The sequence below is a fragment of the Theropithecus gelada genome, chromosome 13 (assembly GCF_003255815.1).
Source record: "Theropithecus gelada isolate Dixy chromosome 13, Tgel_1.0, whole genome shotgun sequence".
NCBI lineage: Eukaryota > Metazoa > Chordata > Mammalia > Primates > Cercopithecidae > Theropithecus > Theropithecus gelada.
The window spans coordinates 11,034,587-11,049,089 of record NC_037681.1 but is presented as its reverse complement, the minus strand read 5'-3'; the positions used below and the strand labels follow the sequence as shown (position 1 = coordinate 11,049,089).

General features: G+C 44.6%; 1 protein-coding gene across 5 annotated transcripts in view; it reads left to right on the top strand.

The window, feature by feature from the left end:
* The window catches only part of NCK2 (NCK adaptor protein 2), a 151,796-nt gene extending 137,878 nt beyond the window's left edge, over window positions 1-13,918 (top strand). For all 5 annotated transcript variants that reach the window (XM_025354629.1, XM_025354628.1, XM_025354626.1 and 2 more), the window contains one exon: window positions 12,620-13,918. In XM_025354629.1, the coding sequence (XP_025210414.1) occupies window positions 12,620-12,645 (26 nt within the window). In that variant the 3' untranslated portion in view covers window positions 12,646-13,918. The remainder of the gene's footprint in view (window positions 1-12,619) is intronic.
* Window positions 13,919-14,503: the final 585 nt, after the last annotated feature.

The window sequence follows — 14,503 nt, the reverse complement described above, 5'->3', positions numbered from 1 at the left end:
AGATGCAGATGAATGCAATTTAGTGTAATGTTTGCTACTCCGTGATTTCCTTGCATCTGTTTTGGGGATCGTGGGTGTCCATTTCTGGAGGTGGGAGGTTAACTGAAAACATGTTTGTAGCTGACAAAGGTGGTGCTGCTTCTCTCCGAAGATTCCCCCTCTTGTATTTTACAGACTCAAACGTCATTTTCTCTCCTGGTTGCCCATTGTGTGTACGTAGAAGGCCCGAGTGATTTACTTTGTTTCTACTCGGTCTGTTTCCCAGAGAAAGCAATCTTTGCAAGACTGGTGGCCGGTTTCTGACACCGCCTTTTGTTGTTTGCTTGCTTTCTCTTTGTAAACCGTATAATCCCAAGGTCATTGCCACGGCAGGCAGCGCCACTGAGTTCATCTCTGAAAAGCTTTTAAAGCACTTACGAGATGAATTGAAAAGAAAACAAGGGTTCTTGAGAGAGATGAGTTTTGTGTGTGTGCAGTGAGTGGGAGATATGAAGCCACTGGACTGGGGCAGCAGACCCACTTCCAGGGGTGGGCAGGCTGGGGGCAGTGAGTTTCAGACGTGGGGGTGGAGCCTGCATCCCAGAAGGCAGCCTTTTCGTGTGTGAAGGAAATACTCGACCAGTTTTGCAAACGTCTTTACAAATACACCTTCTACAATCGAGAGACTTCCAAAACAAGCATTTAGGAGATAGAGTTTGATGTATTTGAATTGTATTGGTTCTAGTAGGCTTCAATTTCATTTTTAAATGCACACTGTAAGACTAGTAAGTATGTACTACCTGCTGTCCCTGCTGTCCTCTGAAAAGGTTACTGACACAATAAATAAGTGCACATTCAGGAGTCCTGTTGACTGATCAGAGAGGCATTCAAAGCCCTCCAGAGAGAGGCAAGTGGGATCTTCTCCTCTTTGAGGAAGGAGCATCGTGGTGGTGGAAACTGGACTCCTTTGTGGTGTCATCAGTTTTGCGGAGCCTTGGATGTGCTTGGACGAGAATGCCAGCCTGAAAGCTAACTTCATCTGAAATCTGAACTCTGAGATTTTCTTATCAAGTCACCAGAGTTTATCATTCCTGGCAAGACATCACATTGAATTGTTCTCACATGACGAGAGCTCTGTGCACCATTTCCTTTAGATCGGGTTTGAAGCCTTAAGCAAATTAAGGACGGCAGCGCTTTTAACTCCATCGAGCAGAAACTTAGAGAAAGTGCTGGAAAACCAATTACAATATTAAGTGCTTGGTCCAGAGTCCTCAAGGGCTAAGTATAATGCACAAAATATGATCTTGGCTTACAATGTTTGAGTTTGAAGAGACTTCTCAGAAGGAAGTCGTGCAGTGTGGAGACATTGCTCCCAGTCGTTCTTCTTTCTGCCTAAGATCTGGGGAGATGAAGAAAGATTTTAGAGAGTAGATGAAAAAGGTGTTCTCCAGGGTTGCTGGCCTTAGGGAGGACCTATGGCTTTTCTGTGGAACATGCACAGGTGGTCATTGTTGTCTGAATTCAGGGACCAGATCCCTTTGGATAAGGAGGGATGCATGCATTGGCTGGGTTTCATCTCAGAACTCTACACCCCACTGTCTCAGTTGCCTTGCGTTGTTAGAGAATGAGTTAACTTTTTCAAAAGTACTAAAGCACTCATTGTTTGTATTTCCTTTTAACAGTTTTTTAATTGGGGGCCTTTCAAGATGTTTTGCATTCTCTCCTAACTTAGAAAGTCAAGGAGCAACATGTATGATTCCAGGAATATAGGGTGGAAAGGGCTTTACTGGCACTTGCATCGGCTCTGCACACACAGCAGCACCGTCTTGGTCTGAGGCTCCACGTGGCCTGCTGCTGTGCAGGGCAGCTTGTCCTGATGGATCTTGCCGTGACACAGGCCATTTTCAGCGGTTAGTGTGCATGCCTTGTGCCACGGGGATTCTACAAGAGCCCTGAGGTGTGTGGCTTCTTTTCTCCTGACCGCAGGACCGGGCCAGGTTTGCTGTTTCCTGTTCATGACCAAGGCTGTTCTCAGCTGTCATCTGTGACTGCCGGGGACCTGTCCTGGTGGACAAGTGGACAAGTCCTTTGCTTGTTTTTTTTTCCCCACCATCCGCTGCCTCCCCCAATCCCCATGTGTTTCCCTGCTCATTTTGCCATTTCTCAGGTTAGAGCTGGCTTTCACAGCCACCACCAGGCCACCAAGAGCCCTTAGGTTCATGGTCTGAGATAATTCCTTCACAGCATGCCAGGATGGAAAGGTTTCAGCCTCCCTGCAGGACTCAGAGGCAGGCATCTTCATTTAATTTCCTTTTTTCTTGGAATCTTTGGGCCTGGACGTTTCATTGAGGTTACCACATGAAGCCTGGCTTCTGGATAAGCACAGCTGTTTCTTTTGGAATGGATCTTCAACATGCGTATCAGTTTTTAAAATACCCTGAGTGACTGCAGTGTAAATGAGCTAGACCCTTGCTTGATGATATTGAGAGGTGCTTATTTCAGGGAGGACAAACATTGCCACATCCTGCGCTATCCACTATCAGTAAGTGCTGGGTATTTCAGAAGTATCTGTTGGATATGTTAGATGAATCAGTGAACTAACAAATGAACGAACCTGTTGGGCCCTCTTTCCTGTCCTGAACTTCAGTGCCTACTGCTTGTTCTTCCCTTTCTTCTTCCTCCCTCGCTCTCCTCTCTCATCTACAATTGTCGTTTATCCTTAGCAGCTAAAGGTGATATATTGTTGGTGCTTATTCTCCATATTTCATTATCATACCTTCAGCTGTGAGCTATACCTGCTTAAATCCAGAAAACTCAGAAATCCTACTCACCCTGTGTGTGTCCCTCATAAATCCTTTTCTATTTTGTCCACATTGATGCTATGGATGTGGCTAGAAAGCTGTACTTAAAATGAACAGTAACCCTTTACTGGGTTTCTGGTAAACTGTACAGGTTGTCAGTATTTTATTAATTGCTGCATCCCCCATCCTTGTAAAGGTTGTTCAGAAAGTGACAGATCACAACTAGGATATGGTTGGAAAAGGTGCACAGCTGGCCTGGGTGACTTGCTGGACAGCATCAGCCACAAGTCTGGGAAGCCATTTTCCTCTGTAAGATTTTAGATACCGGCCGGGCGCGGTGGCTCAAGCCTGTAATCCCAGCACTTTGGGAGGCCGAGATGGGCGGATCACAAGGTCAGGAGATCAAGACCATCCTGGCTAACACGGTGAAACCCCGTCTCTACTAAAAAATACAAAAATCTAGCCGGGCGAGGTGGCGGGCGCCTGTAGTCCCAGCTACTCGGGAGGCTGAGGCTGGAGAATGGCGTAAACCCGGGAGGCGGAGCTTGCAGTGAGCTGAGATCCGGCCACTGCACTCCAGCCTGGGCAGACAGAGGGAGACTCCGCCTCAAAAAAAAAAAAAAAAAAAAAAGATTTTAGATACCGAAGAGGTCATGTATTTATTGTGTCCTGCAATAATATTAGATACTAATATTGTCATACAATACATTTGTTTCCAATAGAGAAAAACTCTTCTGCTAAGAGAAGAGAAAAACTCTTCTGCACATATTGGCCATACTAAAAGTCAATGGATGTTTCATTTCTCTTTTTAAAAATACATTAAAAGAGTTTGGCCAGGAAATTAATTAGAATAGTTCCTTTCTGTATTTTCAAAGTTATATTTCTTATAGAAATTATAACTTCTACCCAAAACTCTTATTTGCAGGCAATTTCATCATTCCATTTCTCTAAATAATGATTCTCAGACTGTGTACTGTGTATCAGAATCGCCTTGAGGCTTGTTAAAACAGAAATTGCTGGGTCCTACCTGCAGTGGTGCTGATTCAGGAGGTCTGGGGCCCAAGAATTTGCATTTCTATTAATAACACGTTTCTTGGTGGTGATGCTGCTGCTTTGGGGACCACACTTTGAAAACCCTTGATCCCTATGATGCATTCCTGGTGGTTTTATACATTCTTGCGACTGTTGTTAAAACCATTTCTGCATAATACTACATTTCCAAAATTATAAAACTATTGTCACAAAGCTGACCTTCATTTAGAACTATAGCTTTTGTTGAGTGGAATTTATCTCTTGAAGTGTATTTCTGTTGAGTTTTTTGGGGTTTTTTGTTTTGTTTTGGTTTTGGTTTTTTTGTTTTTTACTGTTTAGAGTTTGAAAATAAACTTGCTGTGTTTCTGCTGGTGAATTGGAAGGAGGCAGATTGTCAGAGCAAAGTGAAAATTGCTTCCAGGGTTTCATGGTTAGGCTCTGTGATCTGTAGGTGTTTCTTCATAAATGAGTTAATGTTAAGATGACTTAACCTTAGGTTGCTATGAGCAGTGCCTGTAGGCATCCTTCCAGTTTCAAAGATAACAAGTTATTTTTAATTGCCAGGCTTTTTGCCCAGTACAAAATGGAAGTTTTAAGCCTGGATTTTTGTAATAGTTCTAATTTTAAGCATATTTAACTCTTGAAGCTGGAAGGGCCTGCAAGACCATGCAGTGCAGGCTGTTATCTCGAAGTTTAGTGCTCATCACCTGATTCTGATTCTGCCTCCTCATTCTGGCTGGCTCTTCAATGCTGACCTTGAAAACACACCAAGCAATGCATCATTTACTGGGATCTGTGAACACAGGCTACTTTTAATACAATCAGTAGCAAACCTGGTCAGTAAGAGGTTCATAATTTCTTTCGGGACCATGGCTCTTGGTTTTTCCCAGAAGGTGGAGTTGCGCTGGCCTTGTTCTGGGAGCTCTCCACAGTTGTCACGCACTGGGGTTAAAATTGCAGCTGTGGCTGCAAAAAAATCCGTGACTATGTTGTCTTATAGATTTAGACCTCTCTTTGGTTTACAGAACACCGTTGTGTTACAGTGTCCTACAGTGTTGAGTAGAGTAACATATTGTGCAGGTTTGTAGCCTGGGAGCAACAGGCCGTACATTATAGCCTAGATGTGTAGTAGGCTGTACCATCTACGTTTGTGTAAGTTCACCCTGATGTTTGCACAATGACCAAATCGCCTGATGATGTATTTCTGAGAATATATCCTGTCATTAAGCCATACATGGCCGTGTGTGTGTGTATATGTGTATATAGATATACACACACGTATAAATATACATATATACACACACATATATGTAAAATGGCCCTTCTGGTAGGTGTGAAGTGGTAGCTCACTGTGGTTTTGATTTGCATCACCACATAACTTTTAATCTCGGCTTTATGTTTTGCTTGTCTTCATTCAGGGGGCATATGTCTCCCCTTTTGAGTTGTATTTCTGTGTAGGGTCTCTCATTTATCTGGGGATGTTTCTCATGGCACTCTTACTAAGCATTTCTTTAACATGACCTCTGTAGCATGGCAAGAGCAGCACAGAGTAACAAAATAGAGTTTCAGATCCCTGTGGAGTTGATAACACAGAAAGCAATTTAAATTAGTTCATTGTAATAACTGATGGTGGAGTCATTTGCAAACTGGTCTGCTCACCCATCTTCCTTACTGCATTGCATTTTAGCATTTTAAAAATCCCATCTACAGTATAGTCATTGGAAGTATAACAGAGTCAAGCATAGATGCTGCCACAAGCGAGCAGGAGAATACCCATGTATAATTATCTTCAGCCACCATCCATGGCAATAATTCCAAAGTGTGGTTCCTACACCAGCAGCATCAGCATCACCAGCGAACTTGCTAGAATGCAGATTGCCCCAGCTTGCTGACTTCGAATCTCTGGGGTAGGGCTCTGCAATCTTGGTTTGAAGAAGCCCTCTGAGTCCTTTTTTTCTTCCAAATCCTGAGAACCTATGAACCCCTGAATAATTCCGATGCTCCAATTTGAGAACCACTGCATTGTGGAGTATGCACTTGATTCAAGCCCTTATGCATACTGTTTGTGTAATATGGTAAAATTCTGACTTAAGTTGTCACTCAGTCACATCAGGTATGACACTGTGGAAAGACAAAGAATAACAAGGACAATATTCTAAAGGCCTATACGGTGAGGTGTTACATGTGACTTTGGGAAATACATTTGAGGATGGGGAGGGATAAACACACACATGCATACTAACTGGAAAGTGACCAGGGAATGCTCCGTTTTCCTAGATTAGGTAGATGGGACTTGGAGGGCTGCTCTATAGTTGATGATTGATTTTTCATTTATGTAAATAAGATGACTTCCAAAGTTAATGAGATGAATATTTGAACATGTCAGTGTGGACTGGCTTCAGGCCTGCAGAGTAAATATTTTATAGAGTGAACATTGATAGGAGAATAGGAAATGCTGGTGAGACTCATCACACTTGGGGCAAGGAAGAGAGAATCTGATGTAAAAACAAAGAGCGCTGGGTCACCTGACAGCTAGCAGCGTAAGTATAGACAGGAGTTATTTTGATTAAAAGAAGGCTACCTCAGACAACTAGGGAGGTGACCGCATAGAATGGTAAAACTGAAAGGCAGTTTTTCTGAGATAAAAACAGAGAAACTGTTCATCAGTGGATCACGATTTGCCTGTAACCCATTTCTTCTCACTTCTGGGAGGTAAATGAACCACTTCTGTGGATAGAAGAGTGCCTTCTGTAAAGAAGTAAAAGGATAAAAACATGTCTTTACCAAAAGAAGAGAATGATACAACTTGTGATAAGAAACCAACAGGATGACCTCTCTCTGGGAGTAGAAGGAGACGTGCAGATTATTGATGCTTGGAGACTTCAGCGTGGCTGGAGATCAGTCCAGGGTCTGTGTGGGAGGCCTGGTGAATCACACAAAGGGCATTTCTACCCTCATCTTTTCATAAAGTCCAAAGTGAAAGATAAGGAGAAGTTTTAAGGTTTAAAGAACCAAAAGGACCTGGAACAAGGCCCCTTCCTCCCATTTCCTCCTGACCATTGTGCTTAGAAGAAAATCACATGAATACGTAAGCTTTCAGGGATGGAGGAGGAAATAAAGGATATTAAAGTCTGTCCTCAGCCTTCGTTTTTTTTTTTTTTTCCTTCTATGAGAAAACAATGATTAAATCTTGAGAGAGGGAGAGGCGTATCTGATCAGGACATCTGTTTTATAAATTGCAAAGGTGCTTTTCAGCAAGTATTTGAGGCAATGGATCAAGCTGGTGAAGCCGTAGAGGTGGGATCAAAGAGTGTGCTCTCTACTGTTCTTTTCTAAAAGTACCCACTTACCGCAAGCACAAATTGCAAAGAGATGAGGTGTAAGAATTACCTGAGGGCATGAATAATGGAAGAGGTAGTCAAAATTAGAAAATTTTAAGTCTGCACGTTTGTGGCACACCAGATACTCTGAGTCCGGTGTGGGGATGTGGAGTTAAATTGGGTTCTTGCACTTAGTTATATTCAAACATAGACTCTAAAGCCTAAACAAAAACAACGGTGATCATAGAGGCTCCAAGAGAGGTTGGTTTTCCAACCAACCTGTTAATTGTCCTTAGATTCTACTTGGAAAATGACTGTCTGAAAAGAAGGGTCGAATGAATGGGTTGTACTAATTGTTCCTTCTCCAGAACCGTTGATTCAAAAACTATGAGAATAGAAAAATCATTCCTTAAAAGAAATACTCATAGAAGGACATAACAGGAAGAAGTGGTCTGATGTTTGAAAATTTGAAGAATTTGCCCAGTAATCAGCACAGAGAAATTACTATATATCAAGTAAGTACAGCGTTTGGAGATGGAAAGTGTAGGAAATGTGGACAGTGGGAGGTAGCACAAAGGTGGCAATTAAAGAGGAGAAATCAAAGGGCAGATGTTTCAAAACCCGGGGACTGAGTCTAGTTAGGTTTTAGTCCAACCATAGAAAATCTTAATGAGTGTCGTGTCCATCTATGACGGCTTAAAAAGATGTCCATAAATTCTTTACTACTCTTTGCTTCAGAAAGTAGAGCCTGACCCTCTTCCCATGAGCATGGGCTGCACTGAGCAACTCACTTCTAATGACCAAGATGTGGCAGAAGCGATGGAGGGCAGCTTCCGAGACGGGCATTGTGGGTGGCTCTTTGCTCTCTGTTGATATAGGGTGAGCCAGCTGCCATGTTGAGAGTACATTCAGGCAGCCCTACAGAGGCCCCCGGGGGTTCATGTGAACAGACCGCCTTGGAAGTAGAGTCTGCATCCCCGATCGAGCCTTCAGATGACTGCAGCCTCAGCCAGCATTTTGACTGCATGTTTCAAAACTGTGTTAAGATTCTTTGATAAACTTAAATGTAGAGTACTCTGCCATACTATCAGTACTCGTACTTGTTGAGGAATGAGTGTGGTGTGGTCCTTTTTCATCTGATTTCTTGAAGTCTGTTCTAGAAAGCCAACCATGGAAGGACTACAACAGATGAGAACGGGACTGATGGAGTTGCTCTCATGGGAATCATTCCCTGGCGCCCTCTGGAGGCAGAGTTGTTTTGGGTCAGGAGTAACTCCGCCTCCATCAGATGCAGGGACTGACTCACTTTGAAAGGAAGAGACCATACAGCAGTGTCCCAGCTGTCCCTTCAGGGGAAATTCCCTAGGAGAGATGTCTGGAGCAGAGCCAGAGTCCTCAGGACAGAATCGGAAAGGTATCTGCAGACTGGCACTCCCTCCATCATGGGCTGCTTTGCCCATAAATCGCATTCTTATCTTTTTCTGGTGACCAAACATTTGTTGATGGGCTCCAGCACTGCCGATGTTTGTTCCAGATTTTCTTTCTTCCAGTTCTCAAACTGCATCAGAATCCCCTGAAGGGCCTATTAAAACACACGGTGCTAGAGGTTAAAACACAGATGACTGGGCTCCACCCCAGAATTTCTGCTGCAGCAGGGTTGAGGCAGAGCCTGAGAATTTGCATTTCTTTCTTCTTTTTTTTTATTTAATTAGTTTGAGATAGGGTCTCACTCTGTCATCTAGGCTGGAGTGCAGTGGCGCTATCATACCTCACTGTAGCCTTGACCTCCCGGGCTCAAGTGATCCTCCCACCCTGACCGCCCAAGTAGCTGGGACCACAGGTATGCACCACCACACCTGGCTAAACATTTTAAATTTTGTGTAGAGATAGGGTCTCACTATGTTGCCCAGGCTGGTCTTAAAGTCCTGGCCTCAAGTAATCCCACCACCATGGCATCCCAAAGGGCAGGTATTACAGGTGTGAGCCGCCATGGCTGGCCCCTGAGAATATGCTTCCTAACCAGTTCCCAGAGGATGCTGATGCTGCTGGTCTTAAGAGCACACTTGGAGAACATCTTAACTAGTTCATCTTCACACTTCACTTAGAGGTGTTCAGTGGTAACATGTAACGGTGTATGTTAGTATATAGATTGGTCTTTTTCAGAAAATCTACTCAGTTTAAATCAAAGAGCACTCCCCAACTTTTAGCACTCCTGCTTGGCATAAATTGGTTCTACATCCTTAACTTTAAGGTTTCTGGTCAGGAGCACACAAAATTAAAAATTACCTCTTCTGCTATGAAAATTTTATTGCTGCAACTCATGCGTGCATACAGGCACACACACACACCATGATGTTAAATTAAGGAGCTTGAATTAAAAGCAAATTTCCCTTATGTAGAAAGTCATCTGTTGATCATTTGGCTTAATTAAAATTGGGAGTATCATATATTTACCATGATTCACTCCCATACTGCCTCCACTAAAAATGATGCCACTTTATCTCTAAGTTGAGCCTGGCTTATAGTAAACTCTGTGAGACTGCCCTTCATGTTTTCCTAAAGGCACAAACTTCTAGTACAGAATATACATCTTTACAGAATATTAATCATCTATAGGCTGAGGCCTAATCTGAGATTAACCTTCTGATTTCTTCCTGGAGTTTCATCCAGGAGCATGTCCTGGGCCTCACATGGCGATGAGATGGGGCTTTTCCCCTCAAAGGTTTGTTCTTATTTGGTCTATTTGGGACAGAGGTATGCATAAATACAAACTATGCTTACAATTGTTCCTTTCATTCTTTTCTGTTAACAGCTGTGGCTGGTGGGTGAGCCCAGCTGCCTTGCACAATTCGAGTCTTCTCAGGCACTCATTCCCCTGAGTTGTCATTGGTATAAATGGAGTGATTCCTTGTTTTGCAAGGGTTGCACACTTATCAAACATACTTGGGCTTTTGTGAACTCTGTAATAGACAATGGCCTAGGCCTTTGTTAACTGTCTCAGGTCCTGCTGGGAGGTCGCAGACCGGGGTCGAACTGCTGGACCCTCAGAGCAGGAAGTTCCTGGGCTTTGAGAAAAGCAGAAAGCTGGTCTGGGAATTCCATGAAAAATTTCAGATGTTAGGCTGTGGTCCTGCCACTGGCCAGGCATGAACCTGATGCTACCTACCAAGCCAGTGGGTAGAGGATTTACCCTGTTTGGGGTCAGTGAGGCTTCTTAGCAGTGGGATAGTCTTTGAGCTGAGCCTTAAGGGAACAGTTGATCATGAGGAGACAGAGGATGACCCCAAGAACACCATGAACAGGAGTGACATTGGGACTGGGGGTGGGAAATCCTTTAGTCTGATGGATTGGAACCATAGGCAGGGGCCAGTTGGGTAGGTGAATTTTACTCTCGGGCCCTTGAGGGGAGACCAGACTCCCTCCTCCACTCCACCAGCCACACTGCCTCTTTAGTGCCACAGAACAGGACCTTCTTCCCTTTCTTCACCGAGGTGCCAATTTCCCGAGCAGTCTCTACCAGCCCTGCCTCGTAGAGCACAGGCTCAGCTCCACATTGTCCAGAGGGCTCTCCTGCCCCCCAGTGCATACCTGTGTGTGCACACACATTCATACATTCATACACATGCACTCACATGCTACACATACTCTCACACACCCTCAATACTCACATACTCCCTCTCATATCTGCACGCGCTCACACACTTAGAGCTCTGGTACCTCTTGCTCCTCTCTCATGCAACTCTGTTTGTTGTTGTTGTTGTTGTTGTTGTTGTTGTTGTTGTTTTCATAGAACTTACTGCCCTGTGCAGCCATCTGTCCACCTCTATTTATCTGCTCCCCACACTGGATTGTCACAGAGCATATGTCCTGCATGCACACACACGTATCCAGGGTACCGCCTGCCTGGCATGTGTTAGTAACTAATTGTTATTCATTTAATGAATTGATCAAAACTTGATATTTTTGTACAAAGAATATTTATCATTTAGTATCTTCTTTCCTGCATGTTTTTCACCAAATGAGATAAAAGACCTCTCCCTCTCTCTCTCTCTCTCTCTCTATATATATATATATATACACACATTTTTTTTGTTTGTTTTTGAGATGGAGTTTCGCTGTTGTCGCCCAGACCAGAGTGCAGTGGCGTGATCTCGGCTCACTGCAACTTCCACCTCCCGGGTTCAAGCGATTCTCCTGCCTCAGCCTCCCAAGTAGCTGGGATTACAGGCATGTACCACCATGCCTGGCTAATTTTGTATTTTTAGTATAGATGAGGTTTCACCATGTTGACCAGGCTGGTCTCAAAGTCCTGACCACAGGTGATCCACCTGCCTCAGCTGCCCAAATTGCTGAGATTACAGGCGTGAGCCACTGCACCTGGCCAATAAAAGATGCATTTTGATTAAAATAATGACATGTTTCTAAAATATTCTGAAATGTAAGGCACTGACATCACAGAATTTAAATATTTTTCAATAAAATCTATAATCAAACCATAATTCAGCTTCCTCTGGGATATTGTGAACTAAGTTTAAAATGCATCTGGAATTTTCCACTGCTGTTCATATTTTCAAATGCTTAGAATTAGAAAAATTAGCCAGGCGTGGTGGCACATCGGGAGGCCGAGGCAGGAGAATCTGCTTGAACCCGGGAGGCAGAGGTTGCAGTGAGCCAAGATCGCACCACTGCATTGCAGCCTGGGCAATAAGAGCGAAACTCCATCTCAAAAAAAAAAAAGAATTAGAAAAATTTTGACGTCTTAATTTCTAATAGTGTTAGACATCAGAAATAGTAAAATTTCTAGCCACTGCCTGCATACAAACCACTCTTAATAAATTCCCAATTTATCAAAAAATAGTTTGGAAAATGAAAAACAGCAAATTTCTTCAGCAGTCAGGGCAACACTGTATATTCCATAATGAGTTTGCACTTTTCAAATAACTAAAACGCATTTAGCACTGAAACTGGGCTAAGCAGAATTTATTTTTTCTTTGGTTCAGAATTTCAGAATCATGGACTGCCTCCAGGTCTTTCTGAACATCAGATGCCGTTCTAGATATAAAACAGATACCTGGCCGGGCGTGGTGGCTCATGCGTGTAATCCCAGCACTTTGGAATGCTGAGGCGGGGAGGTGGGGCAATAACCTGAGGTCAGGAGTTCAAGACCAGCCTGGCCAACATGGCGAAACCCCGTCTCTACTAAAAATACAAATATTAGCTGGGCGTGGTGGCGGGCGCCAGTAATCCCAGCTACTCCAGGAGAATGGCTTGAACCTGGGAGGCGGAGGTTGCAGTGAGCCAAGATTGCGCCACTACACTCCAGCCTGGGCAAAAGAGTGAAACTCCGTCTCAAAACAAACAAAAAACCAGAGACCCAGCGTTTGAGCAATGGGTGGTTCGGATTTAGACACACAGGAGATGTGGATGGATTTAGACACAGCTCCCAGCTGTGGGCCTGGCTGTAACTGTGTTCTGTTTCCTCCCCAGCCCAGCGACTTCTCCGTGTCCCTTAAAGCGTCAGGGAAGAACAAACACTTCAAGGTGCAGCTCGTGGACAATGTCTACTGCATTGGGCAGCGGCGCTTCCACACCATGGACGAGCTGGTGGAGCACTACAAAAAGGCGCCCATCTTCACCAGCGAGCACGGGGAGAAGCTCTACCTCGTCAGGGCTCTGCAGTGACGGCGCCCCGGCCCCACACTCGCCTCCCGGGCCCCACGGTGGAGCTGCCCGCCCGGCCTTGTGGCAGAGGCTCCTCCCGTGGGGGCGGCGGCCCCGACGGCTTCTCCGCGAGTCTCTTCTTTATGTCCAGGTCGCTTGGTCGGTTTGTCTCCCATTCGCCATCCAGGCCTAACACCCACACTCGAACCCACCCGGCCGGCCAGCTTTAGAGGAGGGGAGGAGAGAGGGGCGAGTTCACATTATTCCTTTTCCATCGGAAACGGCGCTCGTGCATTCAACTCGTTCCCGCTCATGGAACCCCTCTTTAAAAAGACGCAGGGCACCTGTGAGCGCAGGAGCGAGCCTCAGGCCACCCAGCGGCAGCACCCGCGTCCTGGGCACTCTGCGTGCTGGGCAGAGCAGGTGGGCCCCAGTCCTAGCAGCCCTCGCCCGTGTCCTGTGCCCTTACATGGCTCCCGGACTCTGCAGGGAGCCGACACGTTTGCTGATAGCAATACTGGAACCACCAGGTGCGATGGCAGTGAGGAAACTGCCCAGTGCCTTTGGGGCTGTGCTTGCAATAAAGAATTTCCTGGAAAGGCAGTCTGCAAAAGAGGGAACCGGTGACGCAGAAAGACAGATGTTTTGGTAATTTACCCCAAATGTGCCATCCACATAGTGCTTTTTCCTCTTGCCCTTCGGCTTGTTTGAATCTCACAATTATGTATTTAATTCTCAAAGAAATATGTATCTGTAGCCGTTTGTTGACACTAATACAGATGATTAAGGAAAACAGCTGGTCTTTGGGGAAGGGAGCTACCAACACTTTATACACACACACACGTGCGCGCGCACACACACACACACACACTATATATATATATATTATTTACAGGGAAATTTTTCAGGGTTTACAAAAGAGTATGTGATTGGTAGTAAGAGACACAGAATGTTTATGAAGAAATTGCATTTTCTTTTTCCTTTACATTTGAACTTCTTTATAGTTTAAATATACCGTCTTGAGATGGCACATTCCTACGATTGAAGAAGGGGTCTTGAGATCCCCTAAACTTGCATACCCAGTTTTTTGGATATTGTAATAAAAAAAAAAAAGTATTATGACAACGCTCTGTGTGTATTTATCTTCGGGAAAACTCCGGCTCAATCATGGGAGAGTAATTACTGAAGCTTTCACTCATTGCGGAGTGGGAATCATTTTTAAAGAAGAGCTTAACATTTATTACTTGCGTGTTTTCATTTTCTACCCCCACATTTTTGTATATTGAAATAATGAGTTTTAATTAGTGAAACTCCACGGGAACCCAGAATCTCAAGCTTGCTCTGAACTTTGCTCTTTGGAAAGCATTTGTTTAGAAATATGTTGCTGCACTCTTGGCAGCCAGCGCGCTCACAGCGTGTGTCCCCCATGGCTGACTCTCAATTTGTCCTCTCGATCAGGAGCATTTATATTGATGCGCCAGGCCTTGGGGCTGCAGAGTCACATGACTTGGCATTTGTGCCCTCCTAGGTCAATCACGTATCAAGCGCTCCCTCTGTGCCATGCGCTGTGCTCCCATTTGTTCCTCATCAAAGCTCCATGAGGCTCATCCCCATTTTGTAGATGGGGAAAGTGAGGCCCACAGGCAGTGCACCCAACACATGGCTGCTGTGTGGTGGAGCCAGAATACACAGCTAAGGATCTGCACCAGC